Source organism: Mustelus asterias, chromosome 7 (genome assembly GCF_964213995.1).
Source record: "Mustelus asterias chromosome 7, sMusAst1.hap1.1, whole genome shotgun sequence".
Lineage (NCBI taxonomy): Eukaryota > Metazoa > Chordata > Chondrichthyes > Carcharhiniformes > Triakidae > Mustelus > Mustelus asterias.
The window spans coordinates 27,822,167-27,845,074 of NC_135807.1; the positions used below are offsets into that span (position 1 = coordinate 27,822,167).

General features: G+C 43.0%; 1 protein-coding gene across 1 annotated transcript in view; it reads left to right on the top strand.

Annotated features, from left to right (window-relative positions):
• fam135b (family with sequence similarity 135 member B) overlaps window positions 1-9,546 on the top strand; it is a 411,827-nt gene extending 402,281 nt beyond the window's left edge. Inside the window, exons 19-20 of the mRNA XM_078217023.1 lie at window positions 2,139-2,252; window positions 9,147-9,546. Of these exons, the coding sequence (XP_078073149.1) occupies window positions 2,139-2,252; window positions 9,147-9,352 (320 nt within the window). The 3' untranslated portion in view covers window positions 9,353-9,546. The remainder of the gene's footprint in view (window positions 1-2,138; window positions 2,253-9,146) is intronic.
• Window positions 9,547-22,908: the final 13,362 nt, after the last annotated feature.

A 22,908-nucleotide genomic window follows, 5' to 3' on the forward strand; every position in this document is an offset into this window, starting at 1 on the left:
AGGGGAAGCTGGCTGTACTGTGCAAGGCCGAGGGATACTTGCTGCTGTATGGGCTGCTTAACAAGTTGGAAAGTGTCCCCAGCACCAATATTAGTCCGTTCAAAGAGCACAAAGGCAAATTGTGAAAAATAAATAAAATCTATCTGTATGGAAGATGCGCACTGTTCAAAGCAATGGGGAGCTAAATTTCACATTCAGTACAAAGTTACCGCTTCGAACTGAACTGTGAAAGAAAGAGGCCACAATTCAATCAGCCATGCAATGTGACAAATGCAAGGTTGACAAATAGAAACATTTATTATATTTCACATCTCATGACATCGTTCCATTTACAATGCTTGTCGAGGCTTATTTTTTTAAGTAATGCGTTTTGCTCTTTATGAACTAGTCAAAGCTGTGCCTTCATTCCAGTGGAAAGATGCGTTATACGATTGCTTTCTTCTTTCTAAATGTTCCCCTCCTTTCCTGAAAGCTCTCTCATGATTGGAACAATTCCGGAGGCAGCAGACACCCAGAGATACCTCAGCCAAAGTGGTCTACTCTACATTGTGAACTTAGACAATGATTGTCTGAGGATGGGGGAAATAATGCAGGCATTATTCACCTGATTCATCCAACATCCTGTGCATTTGCTGCCCAGCGGGTGTCATTAGATGATGATCAGTTCAGGGACACTGAGCCTAATCATAGTTAAAGTTACAAACCTTTTATTCTTTATTTTCTTTCATAGAGATATGAATATTGCTGACAAGGCCAGCATTTGTTGCCCATCCCTAATTGCTCTTAAGAAGTTGCTGAGTTGCCTTATTGAATGACTGCAGTCCAGCTACAGAACTGCGAGGAAGGCAGTTCCAGTATTTTGAGTCAGTGGCAACGAAGCAACAGCAATATGGTGTCAGGATGGTGTGCAATTTGGAGGGAAACTTGCAAGTTGTGGTGTTCCCATGTGCCTGCTGCCCTTGTCCTCCTAGGTGGTAGAAACCGCAGGTTCTGTGGAACCTTTCAAACCTGTAGTGAGTTGTTGCGGTACATCTTGTACATAGTACACACAGCTCCCATCTGTATCAGTGGTGGAGAAAATGAATACTTAGGGGGTACAACTCAAGCGGGGTATTTTGTGATGGATTGTGATGAGCTTCTTGTGTGTCCTTATCCAAGCAACCCTGCAAAGGTAATGATTAAACTTGAGATATTCCGGTCTGTAAGGTTCAATATCAAGTGAGAATTTGGACTTTTTTTTGAGTATCACAAATATCTGTTGGAATTAGAAGGGGAAATTGTAGCCATCCGCTGTAATGGGATAGGTGGAATTTAGTATTTGCACATGCATTATGTCATAGAGGTTTACAGCATGGAAACAGACCCTTCGGCCCAACTTGTCCACGCCACACTTTTTTTAAAAAACCCTTAAGCTCATCCCAATTGCCCGCATTTGGCCCATATCCCTCTATACCCATCGTACCCATGTAACTATCTAAATGCTTTTTAAAAGATAAAATTGTACCCGCCTCTACTACTACCTCTGGCAACTTGTTCCAGACACTCACCACCTGTGTGAAGAAAATGCCCCTCTGGACACTTTTGTATCTCTCCCCTCTCACCTTAAACCTATGCCATCTAGTTTTAGACTCCCCTACCTTTGGGAAAAGATATTGACTATCTACCTTGTCTATGCCCCTCATTATTTTATAGACCTCTATAAGGTCACCCCTCAGCCTCCTACACTCCAGAGGAAGAAGTCCCATGATGGAGAACCAGCGAAAAAAACTGGACTTGTTTCATCTTGTACTTCCCATGTTTTCCACAAATCAAATGAATGAGTATAAGCACCCAGTTTTCAGATTCCACTCTGCTAGGTTAACAGCTCCAGCTGAGTTGCTTTGAAGGACCTGATCTACATTAGTGCTTCGCTCATCCCACTGGATGAGTGGAGGGTAGGGCTGAAGAAATTGTGTCTCTGATTGGGTGCCATTAGCCTCTTGTCGCTTTGATGGAGGTATGGGAGTCTGTCACCACCTTCCCTCTCAGGAGCAGGAGACTCCGAGAAGAATGGGCAAAAACAGAAAGTTAAAATAATCGGAAGATCAGAAGTTTTATTTGGATCTCATTTCTAATTGCAATCTGTTATTTTGATGTAGGTCTGCAGTACTTCAAGAATATCGTGCTGGTGGCATCGACGCAGGATCGATATGTTCCTTTTCATTCTGCCCGGATTGAAATGTGTAAGACAGCATTGAAAGACAGACAGACTGGTAAATGTTGTCTTCATGGCTTATTTTATTATTTTCTTTCTTCAAGTACCTAAAGATAATACTGTATCTTTTTAAACAGCGAGAAACCTACATGAAGGGTCAGGACGTGTGTTTCAGGGCAGCAAAAGCATTGCAAAGATTAGGAAAGAATTAATAATTAGACTTGAGTCGAGATTACAAGAGTAAAAGACGACCGATTGAGAGAGGGAAGATCATTGAGAATAGATCATGGTCACCTCTTACCCAATGCCAACCCTATTGCCACCTTAGATAATAGGCCAGGATCATTTTCATCCATTTCTTCCTTTGTTTCACTAAAGCTCCAAATAGCATGACACCATTTCCTCTCGAAATCATTGCCAGGACACCAAAGCTTTGTGTCTCATGATTCTAATTATCCCCCTTCCTTCCACAATGCATTGTGTTTTAAACAACATGTTTGGCATCAGATAACCTGGTTGAGCTTACCTTCTCTCCTACTCGGTTCCATAAGATATAGGAGCAGAATTCAGCCATTCAGCCCATGAAGTCTGCTCCACCATTCAATCATGGCTGATAAGTTTCTCAATTCCATTCTCCCTCTTTTTCCCCATAACTTTAGATCTTCTTACCAATCAAGAACCTGTTTCCGTCTTAAATATGCTCAATGAACTGGCCTCCACAGCCTTCTGTGGCAATGAATTCCATAGATTCACCACCCTCTGGCTGAAGAAATTCCTCCTCATCTCAGTTCTAAAGGGTTGTCCCTTCATTCTGAGGCAGTGCCCTCGGATCCTAGTCTCTCCTACTAATGGTAACATCTTCCCCACAACCACTCTATCCAGGCCTTTCAGTATTCTGTAAGTTGCAATGAAATCCCCCCCCACCCCCCATCCTTCTAAACTCCATCGAGTACAGACTTACACTTCTCCTGTGTCAAGCTTTTCAATTCCCAGGATCAAGTTTACTGATTTCCTCTACTCTATACTTTGGCCTGTGGTTTCTCGGTAACTGATAACTGTTGGCTGGGGAGGGAAATTGAATGAGAAAAATCCACATCCAACACATTCCCATGGGAAACAGCAGAGCCAATCTGCAACAAAGCGGCTCAGCCAAACAACCATTTCAGGAAAATTAAACTGGACATTTCACAATTATTAAATGGTAAAAATATATTCAGGAACTTGAACTCTAAACCACAGAGATATTAATTAACTTTGTGAGAATGATGGTTTAAAGATCTGACGAGAGTGTTTGTAATCTGGGTGTTGACTGACCCCACACTGAATCAAGAGCAGTAATGCATCATCACCTTCATCTGGATTAGAGTCATAGAATCCCTACAATGCAGAAGGAGGCAATTAGGTCCATCGAGTCTGCACAGACAACAGTCCCACCCAGGCTCTATCCCCAAAACCCGACATATCTAGCCGAATAATCCCCCTGCCACTAAGGGGCAATTTAGCATGGCCAATCCACCTAACCTGCACATCTTTGGAGTGTGGGAGGTAATCGGAGCACCCGGAAGATTGGCCAATGAGTGGCCGGAGGACATGTTCGCTGTCCCAAGTGAGGGCACAGGCAGGTTTCCAAAGCTCCTGTTGACCCTCTGGTGCTCAAGGAGCTGCAGCTGCTGTTGCAGGAAAGGGAACGAGGGAGCCTCCATCTTGAGGTACCTTGTCAGCACTTTTAACATGCTTAGAATGAAAATGACCACCACTACGACCATGTCTGCAGCTAGGTAAATATGTGGCTGCAGGGGGACCCCCAAAGTGATCCTGGAGCACTCTCCCTCTCTGCACTACGGCACCCCCCCCCCCCCCCCCCCCCACAATTGCACCCCACCCTCACAGCCCTGTTCTACCACTGGGAGGGAGCCTCCATTTATCTACTAGGCTCCAGGGGTCCCATAGGCCAAAATCCTGTTCATTAATTCAGTGCACAAGTGATAAGCTATGGAATAGCTTTCCAAGGAATAAGTTAGTATCAATCCACTCAAATGTAATTTTGTCTTCTTTCAGAAAAGACACTACCTGAATAGGCAGCGCGGTGACACAGTGAATGGCACAGTAGTTAGCACTGCTGCTTCACAGTGCCAGGGACCCAGGTTCAATTATGGCCTCGGTCACTGTCTGTGTGGAGTTTGCAAGTTCTCCCTGTGTCTGTGTGAGTTTCCTCCGGGTGCTCCGGCTTCCTCCCACAGTCCAGAGATGTGCGGGTTAGGTTGATTGGCCATGCTAAATTGACCCTAGTGTCAGGGGGAATAGCAGGGTAAATGTGTGGAGTTATGGGAATAGGGCCTGGGTGGGACTGTTGTCAGTGCAGGCTTGATGGGCTGAATGTAGGGATTCTATGATTCTATTCTACGAATAATTTTGAAGCATGGTGCAGCATGTTCTAAATGAGCATGAGATTTTGGGCCTTCTGTCGTCAAAGCTCACTATCATTGAAGTTTTACTTATGTTGTGTCTGAGTCTGTTGTAGACTAATTGATAATTAAATACTATGATCACTCACAGAATTTTAGAAGAATCATAGAATCATTTAGTGCTGAAGACCACTCCATTAATTCATCAAGCAAAATATCAGCACAGTAGAAGATGAACTAGATGAAACTTGGTAGTTTTATGTCTAGCATTTCCTTTTTTCTGATGCTCCTTTGCTTTCTCAGCCTTTGTAAACTTGATCCAGTCAGTTGATTTTGATCATTTTGGAATATTACTCTTTGAAAACATAGAGTGACAGAGTCATAGAGGTTTACAGCATGGAAACAGGCCCTTCAGTCCATGCCATCCTTTTTTTTAAACCCAGAAGCTAGTCCCAATTGCCCACATTTGGCCCATATCCCTCTCTACCCATTTTACCCATGTAACTGTCTAAATGCTTTTTAAAAGACAAAATTGTACCCGCCTCTACTACTAGCTCTGGCAGCTTGTTCCAGGCACTCACCACCCTCTGTGTGAAAAAATTGCCCCTCTGGACACTTTTGTATCTCTCCCCTCTCACCTTAAACCTATGCCCTCCAGTTTTAAACTCCCCTACCTTTGGGTAAAGATATTGACTATCTAGCTGATCTATGCCCCTCATTATTTTATAGACCTCTATAAGATCACCCCTCAGCCTCCTACGCTCCAGAGAAAAAAGTCCCAGTTTATCCAGCCTCTCCTTATAACTCAAACCATCAAGTCCCGGTAGCATCCTAGTAAATCTTTTCTGCATTCTTTCTAGTTTAATAATATTCTTTCTATAATAGGATGACCAGAACTGTACACAGTATTCCAAGTGTGGCCTTACTAATGTCCTGTACAACTTCAACAAGACATCTCAACTCCTGTATCCAATGTTCTGACCAATGAAACCAAGCATGCTGAATGCCTTCTTCACCACTCTGTCCACCTGTGATTCCACTTTCAAGGAGCTATGAACATGTATCCCCAGATCTCTTTGTTCTATAACTCCACAAGGTCTTACCATTAACTGAGTAAGTCATGCCTGGTTCAAACTACCAAAATGCATCACCTCACATCTATCTAAATTAAACTCCATCTGCCATTCATCAGCCCACTGCCCCAATTGATCAAGATCCCTTTGCAATCCAAGATAACTCTCTTCACTGTCCACTATGACACTAATCTTGGTGTCATCTGCAAACTTACTAACCATGCCTCCTATGTTCTCATCCAAATCATTAATATAAATGACAAATAACAGTGGACCTAGCACTGATCCCTGAGGCACACCGCTGGTCACAGGCCTCCAGTTTGAAAAACAACCCTCTACAACCCTCTGGCTTCTGTCATCAAGCCAATTTTGTATCCATTTAGTTACCTCACCCTGGGTCCCATGAGATTTAACCTTATGCAATAACCTACCATGTGGTACCTTGTCAAAGGCCTTGCTAAAGTCCATGTAGACGACATCAACTGTCCTCATGTACCTTCTTGGTGACCCCTTCAAAAAACTCAAATTTGTGAGACATGATTTTCCACTCACAAAGCCATGCTGACTGTCCCTAATCAGTCCTTGCATCTCTAAATGGCACGCAAAAACGTGGTAAAGTCGAGTGAGAGGCCATTATCGCGATCCGCACCCGCGTCCGCGCAGATCGCCACTTTACCGAAACCCGGGAATGGCGGCGATCCGCTTCGTGCCCAAAACGGGCGCAATGGCGATTTAAATGAATTTGCATGCATTTAAATTGAATTAATGAACTGCCCGCCCAACTTTATCAGCATTTCCCCCTTTACCACCACGTTTTCCAATCCGGAACCGCGCCATAATGGACCTGCAAAATAAAAGTCTGAATCGGACGCTCCAGCTTCTGAAGAGCACGTTCAGTGTTTCCAACGGCTCTCTGACTCAGATCAGTGGTGGGGGGGGAGGAGGGAGGCGGGTCAGATCATTCTCTGGTTGTCGGGGGAGGAGGGGAGTGAGGTCGGATAACGATCTGGTTAGGGGGAGAGGAGGAGGAGGCGGGTCAGATGTATCTCTGGGGGAGTGGGGGCGAGAGGGCCGAACATTGTCTGGTGTTGGGGGGGAAGGGCCGATCGTTTTCTGGTGGTGGGGGGGAGGGCTGATCGTTGTCTGGTGGTGGGGGGGGAGGGCTGATCGTTGCCTGGTGGGGAGGGAGGAGGAGGCGGGTCAGATGTTCCTCTGGAGGAGAGGGGGAGTGAGGCCAGACCATACTCTGGGGGGGGGGGTGGAGAGGGGGGGAGTGAGGCCAGTTCGTTGTTGCGGGGGGGGGAGTGAGGCCAGTTTGTTGTCGGGGGGGGGGGAGGGAGTGAGGCCAGTTCGTTGTCGGGGAGGGGGGGAGTGAGGCCAGATCGTTGTATGGTGGGGGGGGGAGGAGGGAGGCGGGTCGTATGTATCTCGGAGGGGGGGATGGGAGGCCCAATCGCTCACTGGTGGGGGGGCAGTTGGATCTCTGGTGGTGGGGGGGATGGATCTCTGGTAGGGGGGCAGATTGATCTCTGGTGGGGGGGGGCAAATGGATCTCTGGTGGGGGGGCAGGGGGGTCCGCTGCCACTCTGCGGGCGATTGGTACGGGGGAATGGGGGCAGGGGTGGCGATTGGTCTGGGTAGCAGGGGGTGTGGATAAGGGGGACAGTGATGTGTGTGGGTAGTGGGGGGGTGGATAAGGGGGACAGTGATGTGTGTGGGTAGTGGGGGTTGGATAAGGGGGACAGTGATGTGTGTGGGTAGCATTTCCTTATCTATGAACGGTGTGCTTTGTCTGTATAGTGCGCAAGAAACAATACTTTTCACTGTATGTTAATACGTGTGACAATAATAAATCAAAATCAACCGTCAGTTTCTTTTTATCCACTTTCACAAAGCCACGGTTGACTCTATTTGATTACCTTGAACTTATCCAAATGTCCTGCTATAATCTATTTAATAATGGCTTCTCACATTTTCCTATGAGCGATGTCAAACTAACTGGCCTATAGTTTCCTACTTTCTGTCTGCCTCTCTTTTTGACTAATTTGCTATCTTCCAATCTTCCCTGAATCCAAAATTAAAACCAAAGTATCAACTATCTCACTAGCCGCTTCTTTTAAGACTACAGGATGAAGTCCATTAGGCCTGGGCACTTGTCAGTCCACAGCTCCAACAATTTACTCAGTATCACTTCTCTGGAAATTTTAATTTTCCTGAGTATCTCCCTAACTTCCATTTCCTGATTCAGAAATGCATCCAGGAATTTATTTGTATCCTGTATTGTGAAGTCTGATACAAAATACTTGTTCAATCCATCATTTTGTTTTCCATTATCAATATTTCAGATTTACTTTCTATCAGACCAACACTTACTTTGTTTACTTGTTTTAAAAAAAAATACTTATAGAAACTGTCTGTTTTTATACTTCAGGCTAGCTTTCTCCAATATTTTCTTCCCTATTAATCTTTTCGACATCCTTTGCTGTTCCTTACATGCTGTTCAATCTTCTGACCTTCCAACTGTCTTTACATGATTGTATGTTTTTTCTTTAGTTTGACACTATCTCTAACTTTTTGAGCTAACCACAATGGTAGTGGAATTTTCCACCCTTCCTCCCCACCCCCCACCCGCCCAATTCCAGCAGTGTGCTTTGTGGTGGCATAGGCCTTTGGGATCTTCCGGTCCCACCGCTGTCAATGGGGCTTCCCATTGTTCACACCATCTGCCACTAGGGAATCCATGGCATAGGCTCACCGTCAGCAAGAACAGCTTGAAAATCCCACCTGGTATGTTTGTCCCTCGGACTTTTCTTTTACTCTTTGGACTGTATCCGTTTGATACACTCTGAAATCTCCACTTAGATATTTGCCAATGCATTCCTGTTGACCTCTCCCTTAGCGTAATTTTCCAATTCACTTCAGCCAGCTCTGATTCCATGATCGGGCAACACTTTCTGGTCAAACCCAAGTACACTAATAACGACATTTGCGAGTTAAGATGATCAGTCAAGCTTGTAACATGGCTTATTTAGGCTTGTCAGAAGTGACAGGCTTGTTAGAAGCGACAGGCTTGTTAGAAGCGACATACATTCATTCATATGAAAGAACCTGTTCCCTGCAAACAAAAGGACTATGTTCAAGCTTTGCACCTTCTTTGAGTTACCCAAAGGCTTGGGGAGCCTATAGTTTCCTGTTACTTTCTCCATGTCGTGCCTCAGTTAATCAGAATCCACCTGCCAATCAATCAGCATCTTATCCTGTTTTCTTTTCTTACCTTGTCATGATTGTTTGAAATTTCTCATTCTTGTGTTTGTCCTGATGAGTGCAAGATGAAAAACTTCAGCAACATATCTCTTTTTAGCCAAATTCAAGTTATGTACCACCAAATAAGCATAGAAATTGGAATTGTTCCCTTCTGCTGTGAATATTACCTGCTTCTTTTTCTAATGTTTCTTTGTTTTCCCCCTGGGACAGGTTGTGTCTACACTGAAATGATCAACAATCTTCTTCAGCCAGTGACAGAGACCGAGGACTGCACTCTGTTCCGCTACGATATTTTCCACGCACTGCCAAACACTGCCAATGCGCTGATTGGAAGGGCAGCTCACATTGCCGTCCTTGACTCTGAACTGTTCCTGGAAAAGTTCCTGCTGGTGGCGGGATTAAACTACTTCAAGTAGCACACCCGGTTTCCAATCCTCGCTCAGAGCACCCCAAAGTGTTCCAACATTGCCAGGTGTTTTCTTGTAGGAAAGCACTGACTGAGTCGGTATTGATTCTTTATTACGAATATCCATATATTAACCCATGTGATCGATATGATTGTATTGTAAATAGTACTAAAAATAATTTACATTTCAGATTAAATCTATCTAAAAAAAATACTTTTCCTGCCTTAAAATACACAAGAGAAATTAAGCAAAGGCTTTCTATGAAAAAACAATTGAGTAGGCAATTCTGATTTATCTTTTTATTTATTGTTTAACCGTCACACGTCTCTCTCCACCTGAATGGATGTTGGTTGCGCCCCTCTGAAATGAACATGACACTGCACTGGTGGCTCAGGTGAAACTCACAGCTTTGGGTAAAACCAAAATGGAATGTATGTCATCTGATAAATGCATGCCCGCAACCGGTGCCAGTTTAAGCCCGCGTACCCCCACAGCAGCCTATTTTGCCCTATTTGTGCACTTCGATAAGAACCACCTCATGCAGTGAAGAGACATGCGAAGTGATGGGTTTTGCAGAATAATCACAAGGGAGCAGGCTTATTATAGGGTTTGGGTGTCATCAAGTAGGGAGCAAACATTACCTGAAGTCCCACAACGAGTTTGGAAAATGAATCACGTCTGCGCATCTGTCATTTCTTATATTAGTACAAAAGTGACAGTTAGGATTTTTGGATTAATTTTATTCACATCCTGACAGATACAGACACTCATGTAGCCTCGCTTATCCGTGTTGAGTGATTCATGATTAAATCAAGCTTTAATTATTTGCATGCTTATCATGGTCAGGAATGTCAGTACTGGGGAATGGAATATAATTTCAGTGTGGCCACCAGTGTGAAGTGCTCTCAGGAAAGTTCTAACATGGCTTAGAAACAGAATGAACCCAAGGCCATACTTTTGGAGGATGGAGAGAAAGAAATCTGAATTGGATTTATATTCGAAAGGGAAACATTTTCAGGGCGATGAGGAAAGAGCAGGAGAATGGGAATGATTGGTAGTGATTCAGAGAGCCAGCATAAGCATGATGGGCTCACTGTATCTGTCCATGGTTCTTTAAAGATGGAGATAACCAGGTGATGTTGTGGGTTGGGGAAAAGTTGTGTACTTGATAGAATAAACATACATGGACTTTAATTTCTAACTGTGATCTATGCTGTAGCTGCACTGGAAGTACTTGGAGGTAAATATTCACTTTGAAAGCTTCGATAAGGTGGTTTTATATTGCAAATATCCATTGATTTCCATGAAACTAAAATTGGGGCAAGTTATGAAATGGGCTTACGACTTGTTATCACCCATTTTCCACAATCACATAAAGTCAGGATTAACTGCTTGACTCTGAGATTGTTGAACCAAATTAGTGATTCCATTTCCCAAGCATTGATGTGCAAAAACTAATTACCACCAAAAAAAAGAGTTGAAATCAGTGAATCAGATCCACAGAGAATTAAGGGAGAGAGAAAAATATTGACTTTGTTTGTTTAAATCCTCTTCGACACTCCCAGTTGAACACACACTTCCTCTCTTGTTCCCCCTCCTGCACATGCACATACACGGACCCCTGTATTTAGAAGTGGAAGGTGTATGACTATACTCAGGCTGCAATTAAAGTGGGTACTGGAGATCTGTTTTTAAGATCAGGAAACCCAGAAGGACATACTTCCTGCATTTTGGCAAGACCAGTTTACCATTTTAGAGATCTGTCTCCAAGCAACAGCCTGCCAGATTGCGAGGATGGATGTTTGGTCGGTGTGTCAGCTGCTGGTCAGGAGTTTGGGGAGGTGTGGGGGTGGCGTGAGGAGACAATTGCAGATGTCTTGATGTGATATCTTTGCAGGACAACAACACTGCTGCTCACACATGGAGTTTCAATTTCCAACTGAAACTATTTTATTCTGGTTTGCTTTTATACACAGATACACGATGCCCACAAGAGAGTGCAGTTAAACTCTTCCCTCCTGAATGAAAAAGTTACAAAGAGTTCAGATTCCATACAATTTCCGTTCCTTTTGTGTTTTTCATTTATTTACATACCCAACTTAACCACTGATTTCCTATTCCAAACAGGATACCTCCTTTCTTGACTCAAAGTTTTAAAACTTGGGGAACCTTGGATTTGGGACCTTGTTCCATTTTGTTCTGAGTCTGCGATAGGTTCTGTTCAACAAATACTGAATTTTGTCCTCAATTTAGTTTTCTACTTCATTAGATATGTCAGCCTGACTCTGACTCAGATTTGAACTAGGTTCCAGCACAGCCTGTGTTGGAATAGCTATTGGAACTCACATCCCAACCATTTAATTCACAGAGTCACAGAATTATTACCATGCAGAAGGAGGACATTTGGCCCATTGTGCCTGCACCGGCTCTTCGAATGAGCATTACGACTTAGTGCCATTCTCCTGCTTTGTTCCCGTCACCCTGCACATTGTTTCATTGGAACATAGGAATTAGGAGCGGGAGTAGGCAATTCAGCCCTCCAAGTCCATTCTGCCATTTAACATGATCATGGCTGATCTCATCCTGGCCTCAATTCCACTTTCTTGCCTGCTCCCGTTTTTCATCAGAAACATAACTGTATTTTTGTTAAATCTGTTGATTGATTCTGTTTCCTCTGCACTGGGGCAGTGAGTTCCACAGATTCACAACCCTCTGAGCTAAGTAGTTTCTCCTCATCTCAGTTTTGAACCTGCCTCCTCTCACTCTATTTCCATTCAAATAATAATTAAACACCCTCTTGAATGCCTCAATTGAACCTACACATTTGATTCTTCCCATCTTCTTTCTTCATGAACCGCTGAAAGTATAACATAGTCTGCATGTACAAACCTAACCTTTCTGCCACCAAAACACCTTGATAAAATATGTGCGAGACCCAGATATTTTCATGACTCTTCCAGGTAGCCACTTCAACTTAGGATGCTATTCACTCGCTCTAACCTACTAGTTCAGACATCTTTCCATCACTCTATTCCTATCATGAAATACCTTCTAAAGTCAATCATTTTCTCTCTCCCTTCAAGCTCTCTGGATCTGATTTAATGATTTCAACTCATTTGTTTTGGTGGTAATGAGTTTTTGCACATCAGTGCTTTGGGAACAGAATCACTAATTTGGTTCAACAATCCCAGAGTCAAGCAGGTGGCTCTTGACTTTCTGTGCTTGTGGTAAATGGGTGATAATGAATTGTAAGCCCGTTTCATACCTTGCCACAATTTTAGTTTTATGGAAGCCGCGGATACTATTCCTTCAACTGACTGTGCTAAATGTGGCTTCAGCAATGAAATCCTAACTCTAGGCTATCTTTTGACAACCAATTCAACCAGCCAGTGTCAGTGGGAGGTGTATTATGATAAACAAAAAAAAAAGTCAGCTGAGATTCACTAGTATTTCTCCCAATTTGTATCTAAAATTTGTTTAATAAGAGCATGCTTAATAATTTGTACTGTGTGCTCTGCTACTCCACTTGAAATAGGATGTTACAGTGGAACTCTAGTGTGTTTCATCCTGTTCATTCTCATGAAATTTACAAACTCTTCTGAACAAATCTGAACTCCGCTGTGGGACACAATTTCCTCTGGGAACCCATAAGCTGCAAACAAACTAAGCAAAAAATATTGAGAGCTTTTGTAATTGTTATTCAACTCATTGGAAACTCCTCAACCCACTTTGAATGGCTATCTGTCTCAATGAATAGCTGATGCCCTTCAAATTCAGCAAAGTCTATCTGTAGCCTCTGTGACACTCTAGCTACATATTTCCATAGTTTCAAAGGTTCAATGGCAGCTTCTTTTCTACTAGTTGACCTCCTTCACACTGCTTCACGTGTCTTCTTTGTCCTTATCTAACCCTTCTCACTAGATTTTTTTTCAAGGTCATCCCTAAGTATTGATCATGAAGATTGCATTGAAACTGTGATCTGTATCATTCAGGAATTACAGCTCTGGATGGACCATTTGTCTACTGACACACTCTTATACAAAAGAAATGGCCTGATTTCTAAACCCATTATCTGTGTTGGCCACCGGTTTGCGAGAGAGTCATACACCCTTGTCAATATAGGGTTCCTATGAGTTGTCCTGCCAATGCTATCTACTGTGAGTGGCAACTTGTCTACCTGTGAAAAGCGAAGTATGACTGTTTGGCTGTACCTCTGATGGTGTCGGTAATCTAGACTTTGCATGGGCATTAGAATGATCTTCTGATTGTCTATTGTACTGATAAGCAGACAAAGCCATCTCTGCATTTGGGCTGCAACTAAAGTGGGTACTGGAGATTTTGAATTCAAAATAGCCGTCACTTATACTAAGTTTTGATTATGAAACTACCACCATGAAAGTATTTATGAAATCTTCTTACTCCAAAAACCAAAGATGTTTTCAGGTTCACATTCTATCTGAGCATAAATTTTGCTCACTAATGCTAAGAGTGTGGGGCATTTTCTATCGCTTGAATCTTACTCTCGGTTGGATGTAACTCATCTTTGTCTACCCTGTGACCAAATATTCTACCAAGTTTTGAAACAGTGTGCGCTTTTCTTCTGAACTCCATGCTTCTGCAAACATTTGAGCACCTTATTCAGCCTGTCACTTCTTCAGGTCTGCCTGGCTGGAGCTGAAATGAGTACGTCATCCAAGCAGCATGCCACTCCCTGAATTCCTCACAAAGTTTGGTTCATTACCCCTTGAAAAATTTCAGGAACTGAAGAAGCTCCAAACGGCAAATGGCTCCAATGAAAAAGACACATATGTGTATTCATTGTCAAATATGATTTAGATTCATTGCCTAACTTAAGTTGAAGAAAGGCATTTGTCAGATCTAATTTTGAAAAAATCTGGCCTTCTGACAACATCGTGAACACACCAAGTTTGGCAAAATATTGGGTGGGATACATTTCAGTACCTGATTTACCTTGCATATAGTCATTTGGTACAGATCTTGAGCATTGCTGAAAAAAAGATTTTTTTGTTAAAGCTTTTTATCTTACAGTTATTAGGACATTTGCAAGAATATAATGCAAGAAAAATCAAAGTTATATTATATGAGAAGAGAGTGCTGATTAGTTGGCAAGTGTTGAATCCCTTACATTGTACTCTTGCGAATGTCTTGAAGAGTGCAAGATGAAAAGCTTCAACAAAAAGTTTTTTTTTCAGCAATACTGAAGTTACCTAATGATCCCGACATATTCTTCTACAACTATCTGACTTTGGTACTTCCACTACGAGACTAGCCCTATTACTCTGTTCTACTTTAGAGATAATGTTCTCGGTCTCAAGTGGTTTCAATTCTTGTTCTACTTTCTCCCTTAATGCATAGGTTACCAGATGAGGTCTGCAGTAAATTGGTCTCGGCTTCCTCTGAACCTGTAAGCTGGCCTTATATCCTTGAATCGGTTTGTCGGTTTCACTAAACACCTGAGGGTACCCAGCAATCACATCGTTTTGTGTTGTGAGTTTTGCTTCTACTTGAAAAAAATCTGTTCCAATTTGACTTAATCATTGTTCGGTAGTTACTTCCTAACAAGGCCGGTTTTTCACCCTTCACAACAATGATGGGTGATTTTGCACGTTGCTCCTTGTATGTGACTGGGACTGGCACACTGCCCATCATGGACATTTTCTCTCCTCCACCATTCTCTGCGTGATTTCTTCAGGTGCAGTTGACTCAATTTTTCATGTTGCAGTAATACAGGAATTATGCTAACTGCCCCATTGTCAACCTCCATGTTCACTGGAGCTCCATCCAACACTCCTTGTATTACTATTCCCAGCGAATTTCCACTGGACAGCTTGTGCTTTGAATCGTACAGGTCTCAACTGACTGAACAACTATAATAGAACATAGAACATAGAACATAGAACATTACAGCGCAGAACAGGCCCTTCGGCCCACGATGTTGCACCGACCAGTTAAAAAAAAAAACTGTGACCCTCCAACCTAAACCAATTTCTTTTCGTCCATGAACCTATCTACGGATCTCTTAAACGCCCCCAAACTAGGCGCATTTACTACTGATGCTGGCAGGGCATTCCAATCCCTCACCACCCTCTGGGTAAAGAACCTACCCCTGACATCGGTTCTATAACTACCCCCCCTCAATTTAAAGCCATGCCCCCTCGTGCTGGATTTCTCCATCAGAGGAAAAAGGCTATCACTATCCACCCTATCTAAACCTCTAATCATCTTATATGTTTCAATAAGATCCCCTCTTAGCCGCCGCCTTTCCAGCGAAAACAATCCCAAATCCCTCAGCCTCTCCTCATAGAATCTCCCCTCCATACCAGGCAACATCCTGGTAAACCTCCTCTGCACCCTCTCCAAAGCCTCCACATCCTTCCTGTAATGTGGGGACCAGAACTGCACACAGTACTCCAAGTGCGGCCGCACCAGAGTTGTGTACAGTTGCAACATAACGCTACGACTCCTAAATTCAATCCCCCTACCAATAAACGCCAAGACACCATATGCCTTCTTAACAACCTTATCTACTTGATTCCCAACTTTCAGGGATCTATGCACACATACACCTAGATCCCTCTGCTCCTCCACACTATTCAAGGTCCTCCCGTTAGCCCTATACTCAACACATCTGTTATAATGCAGTGTCTGCCATTTCCTTCAGCCAGTGTTTTGTCCATTGACATTATTTTGATATGTTTTGGCAAGATGACCCTTCTTCGTACAGCTGTAGCACTCCGTCTTCAGAAAAGGGCAATTCCGTGCCCAATGTTGGCCTAAGCGCCAGTAACAGGACATTTTAATAAGTCTGCTACTACTCCCTGCTGTCATTGGGGCCTTTACCTTATTTAGGAGCAGCTTATTTTCTTTAGCAGATGATTGGGAGTTGTTAACTGACTTCTCTTGAGTCATGTTCCGCTACGTCCATAGCCAATACTGTTTGGCAAGCTAAATTGGAAGATAATTTTGGCAATGTCAGTAACTTCGAATGTCTTCACTTTTTAAAATCATACACAAATCTTTCCTGCAATGCTTTCTCTTGAAATTCTCCAGAATTACATAGAATGGACAGCTTTTTCAAAGCCACAATAAAGTCTCCAATGTCCTCACTGGGTGATTGATTCCTTCTTCCAAATCGATGGCTTTCAGCAATCTCCAATTGCCTGGGACTGTGTTTCTGCTCAAGCAACAGCAGCCATTCTGCAGGCTTAGCAGAATCGAGCAAATTCTTCAGCAATTTCATAAACTTCTGGGTCTGTTTCCACCAAAAAGATTGCCCTGTTACTGCCTGATTAACAGTTGGATTGTCAAGGTTCTCGAGGAGATTATTAGTAGCGAAAACCATCTCAAGCCGCTTTGCATATGCACAGAAAGGCACTTGGTCACAGCTGTTCTCTCCCAGACACCCAATAATACCTGTTGATGCAGCCACCTTCAAATGTCAGTCGACCCAAGTGTACAGCAGCCTTTTCGCTCTAGATTTTTAAGCATATTCCTCAGCAAACAAAAACCAGTTTCTCTGTTGGTTTATTAGAAGCTTCTCTGATTACGTTTATTCAGTAGGGAATCCATAGTTCTATTCTCATCACCAGTCTGTGGTATCATTGCAGGACTAAAGCACTGCTGCTTACACATGGAGTACTAATGCTCAACTGAAACTGGTTTATTCTGGTTTGCTTATATTCATACATAAATGGCCACAAGAGAATTCAGTTATACTGGAGAGATTGGGACAGGAGGGAATAATATTTTGGAAGGGGTCAGAGACATCAAGGGGGGGAGGAGAGAAATGCGGAGAGGGTCAGAGAGACAGAGGAGCTAAGATGGCAGAAGGCCTTTTAAGGATTTAGGGAATTTGGGAGGGCATGGGGCTCATAGAGAAGACCAAGAGAGCATAAAATCATGTTGCTGGAAAATCTGATCACTGCAGAGGGTTAACGATTTGTTTGGCTCCTGGGATGGGGTGTGGAGGGAGGTAAGCACTCCTCCACCTGTTGGCCCACAATCTATGCTGTTTAGCCACTCATCTGTTCCATCCAGAGGTTCTCACCACCCTTTAGTTGCTGGGTTTTCTCAGCTTGGAAAATCCAGCCAGCTAGTTTTAAAGCTGGAACTGAGAAAAATCTTACATGAGGGACCCGTCTCCTCCCCCCACACAGCCTCCATCCCGCCTCCAGTAGAATATGAAGTGGGTGGATTGGATTTGAAATTTTTACCGCCCATCTGACCTCCAAAACCATCCACTTTGGAGAGTTTAAATTCTCCCCCCTCTCTCCCTCATGCAGGCACTGTGATGAACTAATTTCCCTTTCAACCTCCCGTTATTGAACATGGGACCTTTTGACCTGTGTGGTTCATTTATCAGCTGGCTTTACCAATCATTCCTTTGAAGAAGCTAAGTTCTTAAATAATACCTTTGTGAAATTATGATGTCACTCAGAATACAATAAGTATGCTACACATCATTTAAATGCTCAAGTCTCTGGGCTGAAATTTTCCGGTGGGGCATTGGAAAACTGAATTTGGGACCATTCACCGGCGTAACCTTAACATAAGGCGGCTGCTCTTTGGCCCAGTTAAGGATGGTGGATGGAACAGGTTCGCAGGAGGCCAATGGGTGGGCCCGCAGCACTGCTTGGCCACCAGCCTCACGGGGAGAGTTGATTGCCACTGAGGCAGTAGGTGAGCACAACGGCACCTCAAAATGGAACTGCTCTCGAAAAGCTGCAGTGGTTTCCACAAGAAGGAAGGCTCAGAGTGGTGAGGGTCATCAGGGGATATGGGAGGGTGGGGCGGAAGCACCTTCACAAGAATGATTTTGGCCTCTACAATGATCATTACAACCTTGCAGCTCCGTCATTGAGGCAAGGAGAGGAGGCTTCCATGGCCCTCTGAGTTTCTGCCAGGAAGCCACCTCCAAATCAATGCTGACCCCAGGATTAGTTGAGGGGAGGGGTGGGGGGTTGGCAGTTGTGGGGGGGCAGTAGTGCACAGTGGCTGTGTGATGCCGGGAAAGTTTCAAAGTTCCATCAATGTTGGAAATTACCATTCCACTGAGATTTGATTAGCTGCATGGAGCAGATTACCATGGCAACCACTAACCTGTCCTGGGAAATTTGGCCTGAGGTGGACAGCCATCCTGTCACGGGTTTCCGCTACTTTCCAGGCCACCTCCAGAGCCGTCTCCAAGAGGCCAGGAATATTCCAGCCTCTGCCTCTATGTGAACTACCAAGACGGGACAAGAATTACTCTGAAATTGCAATGTTGGTGGGGAACTGAATTTAACGTTAGGATTTTGTTTAATTATGTTGTGTTTTGGATCTCCTTCCGTTAACTGTAAAAGTGCCGGATCCTAATACAGTGTGTTATTTGTTATTAATATTCCCGTATCATGATAGTGTACTGTAAGGGCCTATATGCATCATTTATCTTTCCGTAATCATTAACATTTACATGATGTGGTATTCTAATCCTGACAGTATTTTGGATTGTACATGCAAGAGTATAAAATCTAGTTTATAATTGCACCTTCAAGTGTGCTCTTTATTGAAATAACAGGGTAAAAGTAAAAATAATTTCTACACTGGTACAATCTGTTACCTAGATGTTAGTTGCTATGAATATAGGCCCATCATATATGTGCAATATGAGTCCATGGTTAACTGATGCTTGCAACTGACATTTCAAAGCGGCATCCATCTCTGGGTTAATCGAAATGCATAAAATATTTTGCTATTTACAAAAGCAATGTTCTGCGGTGTGACATCTTTGCCAGTTGTCTGTCACCCACTGCCCCCCCCCCCGAATCCACCCCCCCACCCCAGCTCCCCACCCTCTTCCAAGCCAAGGAATCTGGAAATCTGAAAAGAAGCAGAAAATGGGGAAGATAATGCGAAGGGTCGGTCAGCATTTGAAAGAGAAACTCCAATGGCGCACTTTTTGTCTTCATGGGCAGTTGTTAATCCGTCGGAGGGTTCCAATTGTAACGCCATCCCAAAATAAGTGGAGTGACAACTGAATGGAAACTATAATGAATAGGCAGTTCATTCTATCCGAATACTGTCCATGAAGTGAAGAGAAAAATTTACCCCAATATTTCTAATACAAAACTCCTGAAATGTACTTTTCCTGCCTGATCAATCTACAGTAAAATGAATGAGGTGCTCACTCCTCCTTGTCTTTGCTTTAACCATATTTCAATTGGATGCTTTCCATTATTCCGATTCCTTTTATTTTCTATCCTGAGAAAAGACTTTCCTTTTGATGATGTTTTTTAATTACATTCCCCATTTTCCATTGTTACCATCTGGGCCAAGCAATCCCCATGGGAACTTTGATTTATTTTCTTCAGTCATGCCCTCGGCACACTGAATCCCAGTATATAATCCAGAGACCCTCAGTGAAAGAAACTAGTCCCCTGTGTCATTCATTAAAATCCTTAACCGGACAGCATATTCTTAGATCACATTTTAACGTGAAACATAGCTGATGTCGGCAATCTGCATGCCTCCACTTGACTGCATTCATTCCTGCAATGTAGAAGCTCCTTAAGAAGTGACCACTCCCCCTCCGCGGTAGCTGGTATCATTGAGACACAGGCTTATGGCCAACGTCTCTGAAAGTTGCAGGATCAATAGTGCATAAGACAGCATTTTGTCATACAAGTGCTCCTTTGCCTTTATGAGGAATTATGACAAAATCTAACTTCTTTCCTTATTCTCCAACTTCTATTCATTTTTGTGCATAGATGCAATTATGACTGCATCATTAGACATGACTTTCTGTGCAAGTGTGTGAGGGAGCTCAATTACTTGATTTCCAGTTGACATGACAAGGCCATTGAGACAGTGTTGGGAATGGACTGTATCTCTTGTCCTTCCAAATCAATTCTGGCAACGTGCGGACTCAATAATAGCTCTGCTCCAGCATCATCCTCTCAATAACGTCTTGACAAATGTCTGATTTCCCATATGACCAGACCACCTCAGCTCCTGCCACATCTAAAACTAGTCTTACAGCATGGTCAACATTATGAGGACTTGAGAATCATATAGTGCAGAAGAAGGTCATTCGACCCATTATGCTCATGCTAACTCTTTGAAAGAGTTATCCACACCCTTGCTCTTTTCCCAGAGCTGTTTACAATCAGGAAATTTACAGCAGATCAGGCAGTGTGGGTTTCCTTTGGGTGCTCTGGTTTCCTCCCACAGTCCAAAGATGTGCAGGTTGGGTGGATAAGGAATTTGCAAAAATAGAACATGTAGGTAGCTCCAGCATACCCTGTTTATTTTACATAATGCTGTGATCACAAAGATATTTATTTATTAACAAGTGTGTTGGACTAACATTTCAAGATGGCTGCTCAGGTCCACATGCACATTACATTTGTGCATTTATTATTGTCAATAGAAATAATAAGCAGCCTTAATGCACTCTTGGTTAACAGTTTAAACATTAGCATTAGATGTTTTAATATCCTGACCTTTCTCATGGTTCATTTCATTAAGCAGTTACAGATAGATTCTTGCCTCTCCTGGGTCTATGTCACACAGTGACATTTTGCTACTAGTTCATTTACATCCTGAATTTCTATCAGCCTTGTCAGATTAACAAGAAAATCCAAAGCCAACTTGCCCCAGGATCAGGTGCTGAATTTGAGTAAATCATGTAATAAGTGTGCTTCTCTGAACCAGATCCAAATCGGCAGCCAGAAGAGTGATCTTTGCAGACAAATTATTTTTAACCTGTGATCAAATTATCGGCGGAACCAGATTCATCAAGTAGAAAGGCCATTATAATTTAAACTCACTAATTAAGAGTCCCACATGACATGGATGAGTGAACTAGTTTTGTTATTCTGTTCATTTGCCTCTTTTTTTCCTCCCACAGGTTATGCCATGTACTCAAGGGCAGATATAATTGTACAATTTCCCTCACCACCTTTGACTTTCTGCACTTTATCAAATACACAAAACTCATTTATTTTCCAAATGTTCCTTTTAAGTTTCTACCAATCCCACATTCACTGTTCCACATAATCTGCACCCAGGCTGCTCTGCTCAAATCATGACGCATCGCATTTCTATCAGTAAAACTTCCTGCTTCTCAACCTCACTTAGTCATCCTCTTCACCCACAATTTCCCAGCTTCTAAAAAGCAAAGCTTGCTATTATCTCACCAGCTCTCATCTTCAACCTCGGTGGTGTTTACGCCCAGAGACCTATTACCTGCACCTAGATTTAGCAACAGGATTGGCATGGCTGTAGAGTCTTCCATTCCCAAATAAGGCAACAAGGCACCAATTCAAGATGCGCACAAAATATTTGATCACGCTGAAGTTGAAGAAAAATAAAACCTCCCTAATCACAGTATCATACAGCGCAGAAGAAGGTCATTCAATCCATTGTGCCTATGTAAGCTCTTTGAAAGATTCATCCACACCCTTGCTCTTTTCCCTTAGCTGTTTTCAATCAGGAAATTCGTTAAACACGCTGTGCAGGTCAGGCAGTGTGGGTTTCCTCCTGGTGCTCCTGTTTCCTCCCACAGTCCATAGTTGTGCAGGTTAGGTGGATTGGCCATGCTACTTTTAGTGTTCCAAGAGGTGTAGGTTAGCGGGATTAGCAGGTTAAATAGGTAGGATATTATCCATTGCATGGGGATAAGTTGGGATGCTCTGTCGGAGAGTCGGTGCAGACTTGATGGGCCGAATGGCATTCTTCTGCACTGTGGGGATTCTATGATTCAGCACCCAGAAGATTGCAACATTTTGGGTTGGTGCCTATACAAGAACAAATTAGGAATTATGCCTATTTTTATTTCTGGTTCAGATGCTATTCAACCCTTGTGCCAGCTTCTGTTTCAGATTTCCAATATTCACATCTTTTTAATCCAGGATTTACAGATGTTTACATGGTGCTCTGGTAAGCTTAAAATGCTCTCATCCCTGGACCCATGTAATAGATATCACCAATTCATTAGCAACTCCTCAGATTTTGACATTTCAGTGGTCAGCCTATGTATTTCCACTTTAAACCGAACATCAATCTACCCTGGTCACAGTTACCAGTGCTGAACGGATTGGCTTTGGGGCAAGTACGCAAACATACACAGACAATTTAATGGGTGTCAGAGACAAGCAGGGTGGGACGCCTTCAGACTTTGTCTGGGAAGTTCCTCAGAGCTGCTGTCTTTCCAATGTAAACAGGATTTCTGTTGCACTTCAGGCAAAATAACATTGGAGGAGTCCAAGCAGAAACTGAGAATCCTTTATAATTATTCATGTAAATGAAAGCAGAAATTTATTGTGTACATTGATGCCATTGCAAGATGGAAATCTTCTATTTATTTTGACTAAAACTGTGTACAGAACAGATAGTCGTCAGTGCCAATATGATTCTACTATTTTTCTACATTTGCTTTTGCATCATTCATGGTGGCTTGTGTTCTGTGTACAAACTGAATAAAATTCCTTGATTTCCTTTATTTGAAGCTGATGTTGTCTTTGAGTGTGGTGGAATCAGTCTAGGCCAAGTGATCTCTCCATAGA